The 20,963-nt window shown below is 34.3% G+C and overlaps 1 protein-coding gene across 2 annotated transcripts; it reads right to left on the bottom strand.

Annotated features, from left to right (window-relative positions):
* Positions 1–1,491: 1,491 nt before the first annotated feature.
* LOC131806706 (uncharacterized) lies at positions 1,492–20,721 on the bottom strand. 2 transcript variants are annotated; one of them, XM_059131312.1, is made up of 6 exons: positions 20,568–20,721; positions 3,721–4,141; positions 3,380–3,659; positions 3,141–3,287; positions 1,970–2,119; positions 1,492–1,910 (listed from the first exon to the last, which is right to left on the bottom strand). In XM_059131312.1, the coding sequence occupies exons 2-6, from the start codon at positions 4,106–4,108 to the stop codon at positions 1,721–1,723; spliced, it is 1,155 nt and encodes a 384-aa protein (XP_058987295.1). In that variant the 5' UTR covers positions 4,109–4,141; positions 20,568–20,721; the 3' UTR covers positions 1,492–1,720. The 2 variants fall into 2 exon arrangements, with proteins under 2 accessions (XP_058987295.1, XP_058987296.1); XM_059131313.1 differs by lacking the exon at positions 20,568–20,721 and adding an exon at positions 20,174–20,435.
* Between the last annotated feature and the right edge of the window lie 242 nt (positions 20,722–20,963).

Raw genomic sequence — 20,963 nt, 5'->3', positions numbered from 1 at the left:
AGGAACAAATGAGTTTTGGGTTGAAATAGTTCAATTTTAGCCTTCGCTCCTGTGTTCTTTTCCAAAGAAGCCAGCCGATGAGTTAAGACAGTCAAAAAACGTTTTTTAGATTTAGACCAGGCGAGTTTACTTGCGCCAATTTTATCGTTCTCTTTCGAACTGGCCTCTTACATTTATACAAGGCAATTTGTATTCAGAAATTTAAATTTTTCAACGTTAATACTTCTGTTATTGTCTTTTATATTTTAGTGTATGTATGTTTTTAGTAAGTTTCTCAAAAAATAATAAAAAAAAACGTTCCAAGCGAGTTATATAAATAGAATAACACATTAATAAGAAAACGATAAAAGTAAAATGTAGGATCTATTGTTTACGAATGAGACATAGGAAATACGCAATCAGCTGGAAGATTATTGAAAAAGAGCAGTGGAACTAAAGGGGGATTTTTAATATCTATAGGAAAGTTTATAATAAGAAAACACATTAAAATATAAGAAATATAGTTGCAATTTTACTTTTACTTACTTTTAAATTAATAGTACGGTCCATATAATATAAGGTTTGAATATAATAATTGCTTTCGTCTGTAAGCTGCAGTAAAACATATGGTACCGTCTTGTTGAAACCACGTCTCATGCAAGTCAAGCTCTTGCATTTTGGGCAAAAAATGTATATCACGGCATTGTTCACCATTTACAGTTAATTTACGATTCGCAGCATCTTTAAAGAAATACGGACCAAGTTTTTACTAGAATAATCAATTCCAGTGAATATAATTTGACGTATACGCTATTGAATTGACACTTGAGATCGAATGGATTTCGTAAATTTAAACGTACTTTTATTCGTTATATACATGGTAAAGTAAAAAGGTAAAGTAGAGCTACCTGCTGATTACATTTTTTTCTAAATGTGTCCGATTTCTACTAATTTTGTTTATGTATTTATTGTTTTGAAAAATAAAAAAAAAACAATATTTTCAAAATCAGCTATTGAAAGACGCGTACATTGTCGGACGAGCTTTGAAGCTATTCACCAGTTTTGCCATGGAATTGAAAGATTGAACTATTTAGATCATATTTTTGAAAGAAATTCAGGCATTTCATTCGTTTTCGCGCCTTTCAACTGATTTTAAAAATAAGTAAAAAAATATTAAAAGAAAAATAACACAACTTGTTTGCATGCAAATTTGACAGGAACCGGGCATAGCGTCAGGGCTGCATTTCTGCAGTTTTACAAAGCTGTTCTACCTCCTTATTGTACCATGGTCAATGAACATTAATCTCTTGCATTTGCAAAGCAAAATAAAAATTGTACTTCTTATTTTTTATATCAATTTTAAATTCGATTTTATTAGTTTGCAAATAAATAAATTACAATAAATATAATTTCATTAGTTAATTAATGAAAACATATAGAATAAACTTCACATCATCTTCTAAAAAATATTATATATATACAATTCGTTAAATTAATATTAAAAAAACAAAACTTATCTGCTATTAAGATGACTTTCAGAGAACACTCATTTGTGCAAAATAAACAAAATTTAAATTAATTCTAAGTTAACAACAAAAAGTTTGCAATAAATTAACAATTTTACTTTAGCTACACAAAACAAATTGAAGTGATTTAATAAATACAAATTTCCTATTTAATTTAAGTTATATAATTTTTACAATAGATATTGCCCCAGAGTCGTAGAATGTGTGATGGCTCTTTACATGGAATACAAACTACTGGATCGTTTCCTTTTCGCATAATCTTTAGGGATTTCATTATAATCGGGATTTTCTTCGTTATCAACTACCTGTTGATCCAATATATCTGAAGCTGACATTGTTTGTGGTAGTTGGGGCTTGGTGATTTCTTCGACTTCTTGTTCGTGATATTCGCCTTTGTGAGATTCTCTGAAAATGTGGAAAATTTGATTTCAAATATTTGACTGTTTGACATTTGTCGAAATTACCTGTATTTGTGGTTTTGTATGGCTTTAAAGATGCTTCTTGGACAATCCTTGTAGTAGGGGAAACATTCACCTGGTGCCACATGTCCTTCTCCAATTTCTTGGGCCTTTACATATTCTGGTATCAGATCAGAGAAGGGTGATCTAGTCACACTATTTAGATATAGAATATTAAATATTATTTCTTTTAAGGGGATTTTAACAGTAAAATTGTATTGAAGAGGTCAATCCTGAGTGACAATTTTTCGTAATTATGTATTAAATTAAAAGTAAAAAAGACTATTAATAATCTACTATAAAATTTTGCCCTCCCCAGTTTCCAAAACTGTCCTAGCTTCTAAAACAGTTTGCTAACATTTATCTACAGATTAGATTTTGTTTTGCTTCATGTGTCTCGCTCTCACTGAACATACCCTAAACATATTGCGTTGTGATGGCAACGACTTTCCTATTGGTAAACATAAAGTCGGTCGGGTTACCCTAAAATTTGTTACATCTGTTATAAATTTTTACTAAAAATGGCCTGTCGGGTGGGACATTTTGATAGTTCCTATAAATCATGTGTACACAGGGAAATAAACATGGTTTATACAAGTGACAGCACGCATTCCATCTGATAGTGTCTTTAGTTCTTTAGAGATTATTATCATGTTTCTTACTCTATATTTTTAACAATCTAACAATCTCCGACGTAGACGACAAACAAACTAACCGTTGACAAAGAATCTGGTCTGTAGCATGGCCCAAGAATAATGGTAGATTAACTTGAGGCTTATAAAAAAAATACAAATATTAGTGCCTTCTTCCGTTAAGCATACAAATACGTCAAGTTGCTTTGTTTATTTTAATTTTTTCATTTTGAAATGGAATATCAATTTTTCTCTGTTCCTCTTTAAAATAGAATTCATAAAAAAATGTTCCCCCAATAAATCTTATACATTTCCCCCATGAACGTTGTACATTTATATTTTGTGGTCTGCTCCAGAACTGCAATTTTTAAACATTTTTACTATGATAACCAATGTTCCCTTTATGACACCGAAAAAAATGTAAAACTAGTTGATTCTTGCAGGTTCTGCGACTGAATATGAAAAATATTTAAATATTTTGTTTTTATTTTTCAAAACAAGCTACCTGAATTCTACTTTTATTACCTCGGAATCTCTATACTTACGTTAAAAACAACTTCGCCATTTCACCAAAAACACCAAAATGATCCACTGATCTTGAGTGCACCTCACAAATTGTACGCAGGAGACAAGCCTTGCCATTCATGCCGAATGTGGACAAAAAGTCCTCCACCACTCCATATAAAATGACTCTGGAAAAATCAAAAAAGAAAAAAGGTTACATGAATAATCATTTCTTTTCAATATCATGTTTTGATGTTGATATCTATGATCATGTTTTTACCTTTCTCCACCATGGAATATGTGCTTAAACCTTTCTGGTAATTGTGGAAATTCTGGTTGTTCTTCGGCATTGATTTGTTGTTGTTCAACTTTGAAGTGGCCACTTGATGTGGGTACTTTATTCTGTTCGCTTAAGTCACGTTTACGTTTCAAATGCAACAACTTGGTCACATAGTCGCCCAACATTTCACCGGCTGAATGGCCAAAGGATCGTGCAAATATGGGTGGCAAATCACCCAAAGGATTTTGGTTATCGGTCAAGCCCAGCTTATCAAAATCGACTGGCAAATGGATGTATAAAATATTATTTTTAAAGATTTCGAAATATCAATGTCAACTCACTTGTTACGGGAAAACTAATGGTCAGATTTGAAAAGAATCCCTCCGGAGGATGTCTTACCAATGGCATAGATATGGTTGGTGTAAACGTCAACGCAGTACCTGGTGGCAATGCCAATCGTCCATCATCCGTAATCCAAATTAAACGTTTTCGACGCGAATGTGGTTGCTGTGAATCGGTATCAATGAATTCTTCATGTTCCAGATCATCGACCAATGAATTGGTATGTTGTGTGGTTGTTGTTGTCGTTGTTACAACTGGTGTGGCGGATGTATCTGCATTTGGCATGGAGTTGGAGTCTGTGCTCGCCACAGCTATCAACACCGTAAGCGCTATTGTGAATAAAGCTATTTTTGAGGTGTTTTTGGTGCACAGCCACGTTGAAGTCATGTTTGTTGTTTATATGTTGTTGGAATCTATTAGCTGCAAGAAAGGAGAGAGGTAAGAAAGTAAGTTATTTCAAATGTAAACAAAAGTCCTAAAGGGGTGAATACACCAGGTAAAATCAAGAAGGTAAAGTCATTTCAAATAAGATTATCCATCTCTGAATTTTCTGTAATTTACCTTGTCAAATTTCAGTGAATAAAAAACAGGTTCCCATCTGCGATTTTGGAATAATCAATAGATTTATAAATATAAATTTTGACATCTTATTGTCTAATGTCATATGAATAATTTTGGAAAAAATTGTAAACATATGATTGCATTACTTTACCTTCTTAATTCTACCAAGAGATAAACAAACAATTGTTGACATTTCATCTGGTTTTTTAAATTTACAGGGACACCTTGTTATTTAATTGACCGCCGTTTTTATAATTGAAACTAGGTCACCCTAAAGTTTTTTTTTCTTTTACGAAAAAGCCATGACGATGACTTATGCCATAAAACACACATGTTTAATAGTTAACGATCTTGTAGGGACAAAAGGCTAAATCAGACCAAAAGATTGTTTAACTTCGGCTTGAAAATACAACACTGTAACTGATGACAGTTATGTACTTCCATGTCTCGTGCAGATAGGAAGGGCAACAGGGTTGTATTTTCTCGCCGAAGTCACGATTTATGCTTTAATCTGCTTTAGCCTAAAGTATTTCTCCAATGTTCTGTATAAAAACATGTACGAGGTACGAACTATACATTTCGACGTCAAGGAGCCTTTTAGCAGCTATTGTCGGACTCGATATAATATATCAAATAACTTATACACTCTATCGATCGGCAATTTTCTACTCCTGCTCCAATAGATACTGTTCAAAGCCACTAGCTAAACTATCCAAGTTTTGTAAAGCTGTTACACAACGCCTGCATGTTTCTGCCCAGCGAATCGAAAAGCTTCAAGGTGGAAATACATGGCTGGCTTAAGTCATCGGCTAGCTTCTTTGGAAATGAACAAAGGAGCCTAAGGCCAAAATCGAACTAAGTCAACCTAAAACTCCTTTGTTCATCTACGAAGAAGTCAGCCGATGACTTAAGCCAGCCAAATATGCGCTTTATGTATTTCCACCCTTACGAGGCCAGAAAGGTGAATTTTTTACCTTAAAATCTAAACGTGAGAATACATAAATAATAATGGCTTAAGTCATCGGCTGGCTTCTTAGCAAAAGAACAAAGGAGTGTAGGGTCAAAATCGAGCTAAGTCAACCTAAAATAACAAAGGAGTTATTGGTTGATCTAGTTCGATTTTGACCCTACGCTCCTTTGTTCTTTTACGAATAACCCAGTGAAAAAAGCGTTTTATGTACTCTCACCTTAAGAGTTTGTACTTCCATTCAATTAATATTAGTTTTTCCTGCAAAAAAAAAATGCGCTCATTGTCATACCACCTGCTCACATATACTTACATAGCTCCAAATACTTGTATTAATCCTAAACTATTTACAAATAATTCTATCTAAATTGCAGATTAGAAAAACAAAAACAAAAAAGAACAGTAATCCTGTCTGATGTCTATGGCCACGGAAACTGGTTGCGATTACTTGGCAAATAAACCATTTCGCTGCAGTCTTTATGTATTAAATAACTTTTTTCTCTGTTTTTTTTTTGTGTTTACCAGAACAGTTCGTGGCGAAATTGGTCAATATACATATATATACATGATCACCTAGAAAAGTAGAGTGAAAAATGATTTGCAAAACGGTCAAATAAAGCTATAAAATGAAAAGAATTGTAGACTTTCTAAACATGTTGGCGGCCAAATGAACTGGTTCGAACAGTGTTTATGAAGATCTGTGTCCAATTATTGAAATGTATGTCTTTGGGAATTTTTGAGTTATTGATTTCATAATTCTATTAAATGAATTCTAATTATATGTTTTTCTAGAAATTACAACAGATGTGATGAAATATAATGAGATAAAATCGAGAGTGATGGAGTGGGTTGACCGGCGTTAATCTCTAGTTTGTTGTGATTGTTAAAGCTTTGGGAAGATTAACAGACCTGTTTTGTAATATATTGTGGGAGAACCAGACGAATGTTTTGTGTATGTATTTTAGTTGGGCTTTATCTTAATTTGATGTGAATTAAAGTTATATCGACATTAAACCATTGTATTCAGCTACATATGGCTATGATGTTAATCATATATACATGGTATATTTTGAAATATGGTCACATTTAATGTGACCAGAATTGTATAAACTTGACACCTATTCATATTCTTTGGCAAGATTTTGACGCTAAATATTTAAAATTTGCAAGTGTATCGCACTTCGTCAGCAAAAAGTTGACCTTAAAACAATTACCTTCGTACCTTTTACCACCTTTTAGATGCGTTCCAAAAGTTCGAGTTAGGCATGGTACAATGAAGAGAAGGTAGGCCAACTTTGAAAAAATTGCAAGTATAGAGGTCTACCTGTTTGGCTTGTTATGTCGGAATTAGTATCAAAATAATAAAAAATCAAACAACTTGTTGCATTTATTTTGAATAAATAATTGAAAACCGCGAAAACTGAATGAAAGGTCAACACTTCTTTTCAAAACCAGGTTCTATATATCTCTAAAGGATTATTTCGCTACAAAAACTCTAGATTTTGTCGATGCATGCGATGAAATAAACATTTTGAAAACATCCGAATTTGAATGTTTTCTGAACAATTTTTTTGTTATTGAAAAAAAAAAAAAACACATACATAAACAAATAAATATGACATATCAAGCCAAGAAAATAAAAAAATTGAAATCATATGGTATCATAGCCCTACCTTGATATCATAGTACCATGGAGTTAGGACTTTTTAGTTCTCAAAATGCACAATTTTTTCAGTTTGACAAAATTTGTTATTCAAAACTTAATATATCGTACTAAATTTTCAGACTTTTGAGGTTTTAACAGGGTGAGATAAAAAAACTGCAACTACAGTCAAACGCCATTATTTTAACATTTTTTCTTTTTAATTTTATTGAATGAAAGCAAAAAATGTCGGAAATAGCATCAAATTTTAGAATAAGTTTAGATTTATTCTAATCGGTCACCTTTGGTACGAATTATGGCCTTCAAATGACCAATGAAACCGTCACACGCTGCCCGAATGTTGCTCTGCGGTATTTTGGCCCACGTCCGGCAAAACGCTTGCTTAAAGTGATCGACAATTTGGTATTTTTTAGAGCCAACCTTGCTTTCCATAATACTCCAGACAAAATAGTCCAACGGATTGGTATCCGGAGATTTTGGTGGCCATTGTGCGCTGGAAATGAAGCGAGGAACTTGATTTTGTAACCATTCTTGGGTGGCTCGTGCTGTGTGCGATGGTGGAATAGAATATTTTCTCATCGGAGAAAATCAAATTCGGCAGTTCACCATTTTCGTCCAAGCGAAGCATCTCTTTAGCTCTTTTGAGTCCATTTTCTTTGTGTTGCGGTATAAGTTCTTGCACTTTTTGGAATTTCAATGGTTTACCCCGAGCTCATTTTTCAATATTTTCCGAATGGAATATTGCCATATGTTCAGCTCGCGAGCCAATTTTCTTCCACTGGGATACGAGTTTTGATCAAGTTGCTTCTTTACTTTTCGAACCATTTCTGCTGATGTTGCTTTTTTATTCCGTGCACTTCCTTGACGCCAGGCTACGCTACCAGTATCAGGGTAACAAGCGAAGGTACGAGACACAAAAGATTTATTGACATTTAAATGCTGGAGTGCTCTAACTATAGCCACTAATGGTTTTCCAGCCAAATCACACTATCACGCCTGAATTCCATCTCAAATAACTTTTCCCTGGAAAATTATCTCAAAAATCATTTTGAACGCTTGTAAACAATATAATGAGCTGTCACTGGAATAATTTTAAACAACCTCCTTGAAATATTAAAGAGAAATGAACTCTTTTACAATCTTCTAATGCTTCAATGTTTTAGAGCAGCGGTGCTCAAAACCGTGTTCCAGAACATGAAGAGAAAAAAAGAGATAATTTAAGAGAAAATTAAAATTCTGTTTTTCTTTATATTTTACGGTTCTATTTAATTGTTTTTAAACATGAATGTTTGTCAAAATTATTTATAAAGCAAATGGATAAAAAATATTTGTATAAATAATGACTTAACACTGTTTTGTTCTTGATTTAAATAAGCAAAGAGAAATTTGACTGAAAAGAGATATTTCTTCTTGAGCACCCCTTCTCTTTTTTGATCGCCCTCAAATGCTCCCTTTATTTGTTTACTCTGTTCATGTGTATTTAACACTCTTTAAATCGTTTACCGCGACTCTCCTAACTAAGTCCATAAATACTCTCAAATTATGGGGAAACTCATTGCAATTGCTCAAAATCTCCATGCATTCAGTGATGAACACAATAATAAATCAGTATAGATGCAGAAAACAAATTACATAATTTATTTATTTACTATTTTGTTATAAAAATGCTATTCATGTGAAATATATTTTATGACTTTCATTAAATACGCTAAAACACCTGATATGCATTTATAAATAAATACAATATTTCACTGCATGAAAGGAAAACATTGTATCAATAAACCCTTTTGTTTTTTTTTATTTTTTTGCATATCGCAAAACAAAAAGCCGATTATTTTGTTTTCAATTTTGATTAAAACTCGAGACAAAATTACCAAAAAAAAAAAAAAAAATTATCCCCGGTTGAAAGTGATATAAACATACTGACTGTTGTCATATTTTTGCCCATTTTTTTTAAGGGGTCAATAAGCCACATGCGTTGCGGGTGCGGTTGTGTTATTTCATAAAAAATCAATAACTAATAAATATGAGTTAATGTAATTTTGTTCGATTTTAATTACAAATTTGTATGTTCAATAAAAATTGAAAGCTCTGTTGGTTCAATAGAAAGTGACACGACCCAAATCGTGTACACACATTAAATGGCTAAAACTTGCATTGCAGCTGTCACTGCCGGAGACTACCGCAAATGAATATTAATTAAGCCATGATGTTTTGTTGAAACAGAAAAAAATCAAAAAAAAAAAAAAAAAACCTTTTAATATACATCAATTACATGGGCTTGAAGTTGTTGGTTTTGCGATTTAAATCGATTGTGTCATTTGATGTGGTGGTGGCCGTGTTATCACAATCACATGAGACATACATAAAATTTATCGCGGAGGAAGTGGCATGCTAACGTAATAAAATGTGGGACAGTAGATGTACTGAATAAAGATAGCAATCATTTGACGTCAATTCATCACTCATCAAATGAAATTACTCATATCTATGTTGATGTGCAAAACAATTCTTGCCAAGTAATTCTTACATAAGAACACATATGATTTCACTTTCGATAGACATTAAGAGGAATAAATAATTTCAAATTTTCACAAAGGTTTTTTTTATTAATATGTGTAAATTTCCATTTTTTATTGTCCCAAAGCACGCATACAAATAGGAATGCATGTCATTGCTTTTGGGTAGTGCACTGCAAAACAAAAGACTTAAGCAACAAACTTTGCCTGAGAAAGTCAATTGACCAAGGCATTCGATTTGAATGTTGGCTTGCAGGCATATATGGATTGTTGCTATAAATAAAATATAATATTTTGACATTCAATTTCCTTTTCTTCTTCAATGTTAAATTACACTTTGCTACAATAAAAAAATACATTAATATCTCATTGATATAAAAAATTAAAAAGTAATTGTCACCGACAAAAGGAACAATTAAATGGTTAAAGGAACATTTAATTGTGAAGAGTTTTTAAACACTTTTCAATATTATTTCCATCCTGAAGCAACAATGGTGGGATGTATCACAGTAAAGTCCCCTCAAAATGCACAGTAAATAGAAAGGACACTTTTTCAATACTGCTTAGGGTTCTCCATGTTTTTCGGATAAAACCATATGCAAAAAAAAACTCCACAATGCAAACTAGTAAGGCAAGGTGAAAAGTCGGCGGGAACGATTACACCAATATGCACATTTAGTAGATCTCCCGTAGAAACAAGTTTATAATGGGAATTTATGTGAAGTAGATCATACCAACTATGAACTTTATTTGAATGCATATCATGGCTTTAGATAAGTTACAATTTGGGAACTATATCCAACTCTGAATCGATTTTCAACAAATTTGATGGAGGCTTTTGTACCAAATGACATTGCTGTACAGTGCATGATATGACTTCGATAAGGATTATATGAAAAAATATTTATTAAAGCAATATATATACCGGACCTAGTTTCACCAAATAGTAAAATTCGGTTGAATATGAAACAAGTAAAAAAGCAGTAAGTTCGGCCGGGTCGAACTTTAAATACAATCCACCATTTGGAACGCATTTGGAAAAATTAAAAAAAAAAAACATCTGTTAAATTTTGGAACTGAAACTGCATAGGCAACTTTTGCCATAAGCAATTACAACATTCAAATACGAAACTTGAAAAAAATCCGGTGAATAATGTAGCTAAAATCTCAAAATATCGAATATAGAGAGGTATTGATGTATGGGGTCTATACGAAGGCCTGGACCTGCATGTATGTATGTGGGCTATACGATATCGTGGACATATAAAGACATTTCTCTTCCAGCGAGTAAAGACAATTTCATTGAAAAATGTAGCAAAATTAATCAAAATACCGAATATAGAGAGGTACCCTTATATGGGGAATATACGATATCGTGGACCTATAATGACAATACTCTTCCAGGGGATAAAATACTCAGAAGGAAATCTTTTTGTGGATTTTCATTGAAAAATTTGGCTAAAATCATCAAAATACCAAATATCGGGGGGACCGTTGCATTTGGGCTATACGATATCTTGGACCTATATAAACAATTTTCTTCCAGAGGATAAAAAAATTCAGACAAACCCATTCGAAAATTTTGCTAAAATCATCAAAATACCAAATATCGAGGGGCTATACGATATCGAGGACCGATATAGCCCATCTTCGAACTTGATCTCTCATAATTTTTACATTTTTTTTTAATTTTATTGAATGAAAGCAAAAAATGTCGGAAATACCATCAAACTTTAGTATTAGTTCAGATTTATTCGAATTGGTCACCTTTGGCACGAATTATGGCCTTCAAACGGCAATGAAATCAACACACGCTGCCCGAAAGTTGCTCTGATTGTTTAGAGGTGATCGACACTTTGGTATTTTTTAGTGCCAACCTTGCTTTCCAAAATACTCCAGACACAATACTCCATCGGATTGGTATCTGGAGATTTTGGTAGCCATTGTGCCCTGGAAATGAAGCGAAGAACCTCATTTGTAACCAATCTTGTGTGGCGCGTGCTGAGTGCGATGATGCTGAGTCCTGTTGGAATGTCCAAGGTCTGCGGCCTAAATGTTTGCCTGCCCAAGGCTTGAATACACCCACCACAATATTTTCGCGATAATATTCAGCATTTATTCTGATGCCACGCTCGATTAATACGAGCGGAGAGCGACCATCGGCTGTTTTGGCGGCCCACACCATCACCATGATGGCCGGCGCTTGAGTGCTGGTGACCAACCGAAGGTGCACATTTTCAGCTGACCTCTTTGGCAAGTAAACACTCTTTAGCTCTTTTGCATCTATTTTCTTTCTGTTGTGGTGTAAGTTCTTGCACTTATTGGAATTTCAATGGCTTTACCCCGAGCTCATTTTTCAATATTATTTTCAATATAAAGAAATCACACTATCACGCTTGAATTCCATCACGAATAACTTTTTTCGGGAAAAATCTCAACAAATGTTTTTATACGCTTGTAAACAATATAGTGAGCTGTCACTGGAATAATTTTAACAGCTGTCGGACGAGTGGCTTAGAAATTACAACAGTCTGAAGTTGGTTGCAGTTTTATCATCTCATCCTGTTATTTGGGAACTATATCTAAATGTGAACCGATTCTTACCAATTTCTATAGGGTTCGTCCTTAGGCCAAACAAATATCGTTTGGAAAATGTCATCTCAATCAGAAAATAAATGCGACCTGCATTTTGTTTACAAAAAAAATAGTTGGACAGACGGGCGGACTGACATGCATAAATCGACTCAGAGAGTGATTCTATGAAGATCCTCAAAAGTAACTATGGGTCTATCTCGCTTCCGTCCCCTCAATTACGGAAGGGGAGTTTTCTTTGGTCCTTGGTCTTCTGTCTTCTTATCCTATCTATTATCATTTCCCATAATGTGATGGAGCCCAACAAACAACAATTGGAATTTCCCAAATTGATTTTCTCAAATTCACAAAAATAATAAATATAATTCATACCTGCCAGTGATATTCCTTGCCGTCAATTTTTTAATTGTTTTCGGTCCGTCAAGTCAATGAATTGTAAGAAAAATTTGCATTTAACTGACCCACATTTGCCAATCAGGTTTCTTGTTGCACTGCATTGAATATCATGATTTTTGTTTTTGTTTTTTTTTTTCGCCGTGAATATGGATTTCCTGATATGACTTAAGCATCTTTCAAAATAAACAATATTCAATTTCATTTAATAAAATTCTCCACTACAAGTGAAAATGAATAGACATGACAGCCAAGCAGGTTGGCAGACGGGCAACAAATTTCATTTGTTTTCATTTTCATCATCATCATCATCGTCGGTATTCTTCAACACTGCAACAAATCGTTGGAATGCTTCTCCAATGAAATTCTGGATCAGTGTCTATTGTCTGTAATTATTATTTTTTTTTTCTTCTCGTCTAACTACAAACACTTCAATGTCAAAGTCTTCAGCGTCGTGATTGAACTCACGAAGCAATCGCTTTTCACAGACAAATCGACTGAGAAATGGTTGGACAGACAGAGGTCCAACAAAGTATCCATGACCATATTTAAACAAGATGTGCGTAGTGGAGCGCTTTCTTGTATTCTATATTAGTTTGTGCGAGCGATTTGTTCATTTCACTCCAGAGAAATACATACAAAAAAATGATTCTTGCATTGCGGTTATACGGCCTGTTGCACAAGGAAACAATGTTTGTTGTAGGCGAATGCGGTTTGTTTGTTTTCAAGTTTAAAAGTCGAATGCGTTACAAATAAATCATGGTATGCCTTATTTTAGCAACCTATGGCGAATCTAATAAAAGAGAGAATCGTGAAATTCTCTTTGAGAGTTCAAATTCGTCCAGACATGACAACGAAAAAATAGTAAAAATGTCAAAAAAAAAGGTGGCAACACTAAGAGGAACTAGTTCCCTCGTTCCATTTTGTTTACTCCTTTATTTGCATTTAAAGGGACATTCCATGACACAATTAACAGGGTAATGGGATGGGAAGAACTTTAGATAATTTTCACGCCTTTTAAAAGGTATAAAAGTCAGGGAGGAATATAAAAACTAAAGGTGGGAGTACATAAAAAACTTTTTTGACTGGCTTAAGTCATCGGCTGGCTTCTTCGTAGAGAAACAAAGTAGTTTTATGTTATCTTAGTTGGATTTGGTCCTACGCCTCTTTGTTCTTTTCAGAAGAATGGTTGAATTTTGTTTCAAAGTTTAATTTTGCGATAACTGGGAAAAATATGACACTATAGAGAATTGTTTTGCTATAATAATGGTAGAGGATTGTTTGCAGTCGAATTGGTCTTAATTTTATTGTCGGAAATTATCAGCGTTAAATGTCGTTTTACACAGAATCCATATAGTAGTTATTGTGAAGATTTTGCCAACATTTTTCAGCCTGTTATTCTGGGGTTTTGATCCTTAAATACTAACTTAAAATAAAACGTCGATCGAGGACTACACAAGAACTAACACCACCGAAAAGTTTTCCGGCTTAACTCTAGTTTAGTAAAAACTCTCGGATTTTTTTGGATTTTTTTTCAGATGCAGGTATTTGCACCCTGATTCCGAAAAAGTATTTTTTTCTTGGGGGACGGACCCGGATATTTGACCCGAAAGTCCGTACCCGAATTAGACCCCGACCTACCAAACCGATATGTACAATATACAGGGTGAGATAAAAAAACTACAACAAACTTCAGACTGCTGTCACTAGTCAGACAGCTGTTAAAATTATTCCAGTGATAGATCATTATATTGTTTACAATCGTGCGTTTTGGTGAGAATTTTCCAGAAAAAAGTTATTCGTGATGGAATTCAAGCGAGATTGTGTGATTTCTTTGTATTTGGCTGGATAACCACAAGTAACTATGGTTAATGTGAAAAATGTGTATAAATCTTTTGTGTCTCGTACCATCGCTCGTTACCGTGATACTGGTAGCGTAGCCCGACGCCAAGGAAGTGGACGAAAGAAAACAGCAACATCAGCAGAAATGGTTCGAAAAGTAAAGAAGCGACTTGATCGAAACCTGCGTCGCAGTGACCGAAAAATAGCTCGTGAGCTGAACATATCGCAATATTCCATTCGACAAATATTAAAAAATGAGCTCGGGGTAAAGCCATTGAAATTCCAACAAGTGCAAGAATTTACACCGCAACAGAAAGAAAATAGACTCAAAAGAGCTAAAGAGTTGCCTCGCTTGGCCGAAAGTGGTGAACTGCCGAATTTGGTGATCTCCGATGAGAAAACATTCGTTGTCAAGCAGTTTGTAAACAAACAAAATTATCGTGCTTATTTGCCAAAGAGGTTAGCTGAAAAAGAGCACCTTCGGTTGGCCACCAGAACTCAAGCGCCGGGCATGGTGATGGTGTGGGCCGCCATAACAGCTGATGGCCACTCTCCACTCGTATTAATCGACCATGGCATCAGAATAAATGTCGAATTTATCGCGAAAATATTCTGGAGGGTGTATTAAAGCCTTGGGTACGCAGACTTTTTGGCCGCAGACCTTGGACATTCCAACAAGACTAAGCACCATCGCACTCAGCACGCGCCACCCAGGAATGGTTACAAAATGAGGTTCCTCGCTTCATTTCCAGCACACAATGGCCACCAAAATCTCCGGATACCAATCCTTTGGACTATATTGTCTGAAGTATTTTGGAAAGCTAGGTTGGCACAAAAAAATACCAAAGTGTCGATCACCTCAAGCAAGCGCTTCGCCGGGAATGAGCCAAAATACCGCAGAGCAACATTCGGGCAGAGTGTGACGGTTTCATTGGCCGTTTGAAGGCCATAATAAGTGCCAAAGGTGGCCAATTCGAACAAATCTAAACTTATTCTAATATTTGATGCTATTTCCGACAATTTTTGCTTTCAGTCAATAAAATTTAAAAAAAATATTTGTAAAAATTATGGCGTTTGACTTTGTTGCAGTTTTTTTTTATTCTCACCCTGTAGGTATCATTTGAAAGCTAATGAATAATAATACCTATCCAACAAGTGGTGTTAAAACGGTTCTGGAGTTACATCAAAATTATTGATTTTTTGGACCCGTACTTTTTTAAAAAAAAATCTACAAATGTCGAAAAATATAAATTTTGTGAGTCCACAAATGCCATATTTAGTTGACACTATAACCTTTCCAAAATGCTACCATATGTCTTGTCTTTGAACCCGTACGAGCAGATTATGTTCAATACATTCTCTCCATTTTTTTCTAAATTGTATGCTTCTTTGGGTAGACTGCATTCGGCCGGGGCTTGAAATTTACTCCCCCTCCTCTGGTTATGTCCAATACCGGCTTCGGGAAATAATGTTTTCTTAAATTGTATGCTCCAAACTATACTTAAAAAATCTAAAATATAAATCGAATAAAGCACAGCTCTTAAAGTTAGGGAACATAAGCATAATCTTGAAGTCTTCGCATGGCATATTTTGTGACATCATAAAGGGATGCCAAAGCCGCACTCGAATCCTGTTGTCGTTTCCCCTTATAATTTGACATTAATATGCTTAGCCATGATGCCATGCTGTTTATGTACCCTCACCTTTACATACTCGAATCGGAATCACCCTGTGGCTAAAACCGTTGAAAAGGGTATTACAAAAATCCGTATTTCGAAACGTAAATAGAAATGTCTTTTAATCGTTTTTTTTCCTACTAGCAACTACTACAAATTCCATTTGGAAATCAATACAAATTGATTAATTGCTCACAAGAAATACTGTCAAGCATCTTCTCATTTTACTGGTTCTAGTGAAAGTCTATGAAAAAGGAAAACATCTTTACGCTTTCTATGACTGTGAAATAGAAATTCTTGAAATTTCACTCAGTACTGGAAAAAAATATCTTCTTGCCCCTTTGGGGTAGCTGGACATGTGCGTTTTTTGCAGACTCCTTTTTCAAACAACTACAACTGACAAATATGAACAGAACTGGTCTACTAGCCATATTCATTTGCAAATTTTGCAAAAAATTGTCCACACGCACTCAAATGGCAATAAAGTTGAATGAATGTATGTTAGGGTGGAACAGGGATTATTGAACCATTTCTGCCTACAATCTGTAAAATGTCCAATATTTTTCAAAATATTTTTAATACTTTGGAACACATGCGAAAAAATTGTTTTGATATTTTTACTAAGTTTTGAGTTCCGAAACATACTTTTGAATTTAAATTTTTCTACGATTTTAGATACTAAAAAAATAATTTAAAAATTATTAAAGAACTTAAAGAAAATTTTTAATGTTAAAATGTTTTTTTTAAAGTAATGGTTGAGGGCTAATGTTGCATAAATTATTTATTACCATATTTATCGTATCTTAGTTATTCCCCATAAAATTCAACAAAATTTTAGACTTTTGTATTGGAATTATAGGAAAATGGTCCATTTTCAATTGTATGTAAGTAATTCTCCATTTTAAAGCAACTAATTGGTACTGATTCCACCCACTATACACGAAAGTGAGGGCCAGTTTTGACCCATTAAGTGTCATCAATCATGTTAAGATTTTAGGCTGATATTTAAACATACCCCCTGATGCTATTTTTCATAATATTCCACAACATCCTCATATACCAAAGATGCCCAAAATGGTAACAAGTTTTCAAAATCATCACTCTAACACCATAGTATAGTGATGAGCATATGTGTCACTCACTTTTAGTAGATCACTACGCACTTTCATATGCTTTTCCAATGCAAACACTTTATGGACCATTGTCCAAACAAGTCGTACACAAATACTCTTCCTAGCGCAGTCGCAAATGTAGTTCATTCCGTTATTGTTTAGTTCATCGCAGACTACAGTGGTCGTTGTTGGTGTGGTGATGCAACAACAGAAATGATGTCAAACATGTGAACAAAAACTCGTCCTGTTTTAAGTCTACAAACAATTTTCAATGTCTTCAAAACTTGGCCGACTCCAAAGTGAGCGCAGGCACAAAACGCTTCCTCTAATCACCTCCATCAGCACCACCACCATAAATACCATTCGTTATGCATGAAACGGGAAAAATAACCAGTAGTCCACAGAGGCTATACACGTAGTGTGGCATTGGAAAAGCTCAAGAGAATTTGTTCAGGCAAACAAACAACTCCTATAGCCACGAGTATTACCAGTTACAGCCGGTTAAATTTGTTCCATCTAATCACCCAACAAAAAGAAGCAATGAAGGAGGGGCTTATTAAGGAATTTTCTTGATTTCATCACTTTCCACCCATAAATATTTGAACAACAACAACAATCGAAAATATCACGACAACAATATTTCTTTAATTTTCTAAACAAATTGAGTAGGTGTTGAATGGCATTAATGTAAATGCAAAATGTTGTCACTTAATTTATTGTGTCTTTATGAAAATTACAATTGAGAAACCGCAAATATCATTTAACCTCTGGCAGAGAGACTGAGAGTCTCAATGTGTGTTTGACTGGCTGAGTAAGACAAGTCTTTCATTTGCAAGGATTGATTTGTTTGTTTACATTTGATTGAATCTTTTCTCTTTCATTGAAGTGACCCATTTCTTGTTGCTCTCTCACTCTCTCTCCCTTTCAATCGAAAAAGAGCTGGACGTGTGTTTTTATATATTTGTGACTTATACATTCACATGGGATGATTCTTTGTCATGGACATTTATTATGTGGCTGTCAACTATGTTCTATATATTTTAAATAATTAAACAATAGGGTGAAGTGGATATAATAAAGGATCATCTGAAGTGAACATTTTGAGAATAAATTTAATTACTAGAGAAATAATCATTGATGTTAATAAAAATTCTATAAAAATGCAATGCCAAATTTATTTCCCATTAGTCTTTGTCTACTTTTGGGGTTTGAAAAAAGTGATGCAAAGTATTTTTCTTAAAAATAAAACAAAACAGTTCAAAACCTCTAAATTATTCAAATATCAGAAAATTTTAAAAACCTTTGGCTCATATTTATCGTAATCTATCATTGACATAGTTTGTCTTAATATTAACACACATCTGGCATATCTAACAAAGTGATTTACTTTGAAAGGTCAATGCACGTTAAACTTGAACTTTATATTACGAGACAAAATTCTAACCCATAATGACCTTTTTTCATAACATACGTTTAAAATAGTGATCCAGATTTAGTCACTCACCAAACACAAGGTAGACATACTAAATTTAACATACCACACAAACCACAGCGAGAAAGGTAATTCGGATCGGCCCAAATCTGAAAATGGACTATATAAACTTTCCAAATAGCTCAAAATTATAAAAATTTTAAAACAAATTCAGATTTTGAGCTATAAAAATTAGAAAAAGTTTTTTACTGACATAAGCTTTCGGCTAGGTTGAAAAAATATAAATTGTGGGCCGAAATTTAACTAAGACAACCTTAAACTCCTTTGTTCTTTTACGAAGAAGCCAACCAATGATTTCAGCTGAGAATACATAAAACGCTTTTTGTGCTGGAAAACCGAAAGTGGTGAACTGCCGAATTTGAGTTTCTCCGATGAGAAAACATTCGTTGGCCAGCAGTTTGTAAACAAACAAAATGATCGCGCTTACTTGCCAAAGAGGTCAGTTGAAAATGTGCACCTTCGGTTGGCCACCAGAACTCAAGCGCCGACCATGGTGATGGTGTGGGCCACCATAACAGCCGATGGTCGCTCTCCATTCGTATTAATCGACCGTGGCATCAGAATAAGTGTCGATATTATCGCGAAAATATTCGGGAGGGTGTATTGAAGCCATGGACATGCAAACATTTTGGTCGCAGACCTTGCACTTTCCAACAGGACTTAGCACCATTGCACTCAGCACGCGCCACACAAGAATGGTTACAAAATGAGGTTCCAGTGCACAATGGCCTCCAAAATCTCCGGATACCAATCCGTTGGACTATTGTGTCTGGATTATTTTGGAAAGTAAGGTTGGCAGTAAAAAATACCAAATGTGTCGATCACCTCAAGCAAGCGCTTAGCCGGATATGGGCCAAAATACTGCAGAGCAACATTCGGGCAGCGTGTGACGGTTTCTTTGGCCGTTTGAAGGCCATAATTCGCGCCAAAGGTGACCAGTTCGAACAAATCTAAACGTATTCCAAAATTTGATGCTATATCCGACATTTTTTGTTTTCATTCAATAAAATTTAAAAAAATGTAAAAATTATGGCGTTTGACTTTGTTGATGTTTTTTTTTATCTCACCCTGTATATTTCGTCTACTTTTTTAGAATCTCCCATACACTGTTCCCAACGTGAAAAAGAGGTTAAAAAGTAGTCTCACAAAAATTGTACAATAAACAATAAAAAAGTATTGACCCAATCGCCCTAACACTTACGGATATTTAGCAAATACATGACAAATATTAAAATGGAACTGTCAATTTATGCATGTGGTAAAATATTCTTTATATATTTACGTAGCGGAAGAATGAACTGAATTTGAACTAGATCAACGTAAATTCCTTTGTAGATTTACAAAAAAACCCAGCCGAAATTATCCTATACATTAACCCATTAAGGAACATGCTGTAATGCAGAATCCTCATGTGAAATCCGAAAGCTTCACAATATTTGGTTTTTTACTACTAAATTGTTAACGATTTTTTTGACATCAACAAAATTGCTTTACTTCTTTGCAATTTTGCACAAGGCAATAATAAAAATTTAGATCCGTTAATCAAACAGCCGTCTTTGAGACAACAAACAAAAGACTTAAGACACAAACACAATGTTCAAATACATAACTGCAACACTTATATGTAACACTTACATACTCATAAATCACGTCTGTTTAATATCCTTTTTTCTAGAACAAGCAATCAAAACAAAAGTAGGACAATATTTCACTACTATTTATGGTAAAAACACTTTATAAAATGGTTATAATTTGAATATTCCTTTTATTCGTTGGATGAAAAAAAAAACTTTCTCAAAATCAAGGAAAACGGCAATATTTCATTCAATTTCACTTTTCTTCTAACTCGAGTACACGACGTTACTTCTTTCATAGAATTTTCTTTTTCTTTTTTTTTTTTTTTTGTTATTTTTTGATAGGGGCCCGTTTGTTTATCCTTTTTACTTCTTCTTCTCTTCTAAACTCTTATAACACACACATGATTTGAAAAATTCGTTGTGATTGTTGTTATTGTTTTCATTTTTATTACCAAAATAAAAACCAGATATCCCCAAATAGTTCGTCTATATTTTGCGAATTGTGATTTGTTTTTTGTTTTTTTTTTTTACGAGGAAATGCAATGAACAGAACCGAAAGCCAGCAACACAACCATGCCTCTGAACGTATTAAACTCAACTGACGATACGTTGCAGTGCAGCGTGTAATGTTATTAAGTGGAATGGTGAGTTTTTTTCGTTTATGGTTTTGGGGAGCCTTCTTCAATTGGCCAAGTTTTATGGCGCAACGATGAGCTTTGTTGTGTTGGTGATATTGGACGTATGTTTTTGCTTAGCTTTGGCTGGCTTGCTTGTGGCTTGCGAATTGTTTGGGCTGAGCCGCCAAGATTGGCTTAGATGACTGAACCGTACTAAGTGGCGGTAGCGTT

The sequence above is a fragment of the Musca domestica genome, unplaced genomic scaffold (assembly GCF_030504385.1).
Source record: "Musca domestica strain aabys unplaced genomic scaffold, Musca_domestica.polishedcontigs.V.1.1 84, whole genome shotgun sequence".
In the NCBI taxonomy this organism is placed as follows: Eukaryota; Metazoa; Arthropoda; class Insecta; order Diptera; family Muscidae; genus Musca; species Musca domestica.
The sequence above is the reverse complement of the archived record's forward strand: the minus strand, read 5'-3'. Positions and strand labels throughout refer to the sequence as shown.

Bases quoted from the DNA above. Each gene is read 5' to 3' on its own strand.
- LOC131806706 (XM_059131312.1), bottom strand. From the start codon at position 4,108: ATGACTTCAACGTGGCTGTGCACCAAAAACACCTCAAAAATAGCTTTA. The intron at 3,660-3,720 runs GTGAGTTGACAT...TCCATTTGCCAG, and splicing joins CATTAGTTTTCCCGTAACAA to TCGATTTTGATAAGCTGGGC. The intron at 2,120-3,140 runs GTAAGTATAGAG...ATATCTAAATAG, and splicing joins ATGGCGAAGTTGTTTTTAAC to TGTGACTAGATCACCCTTCT.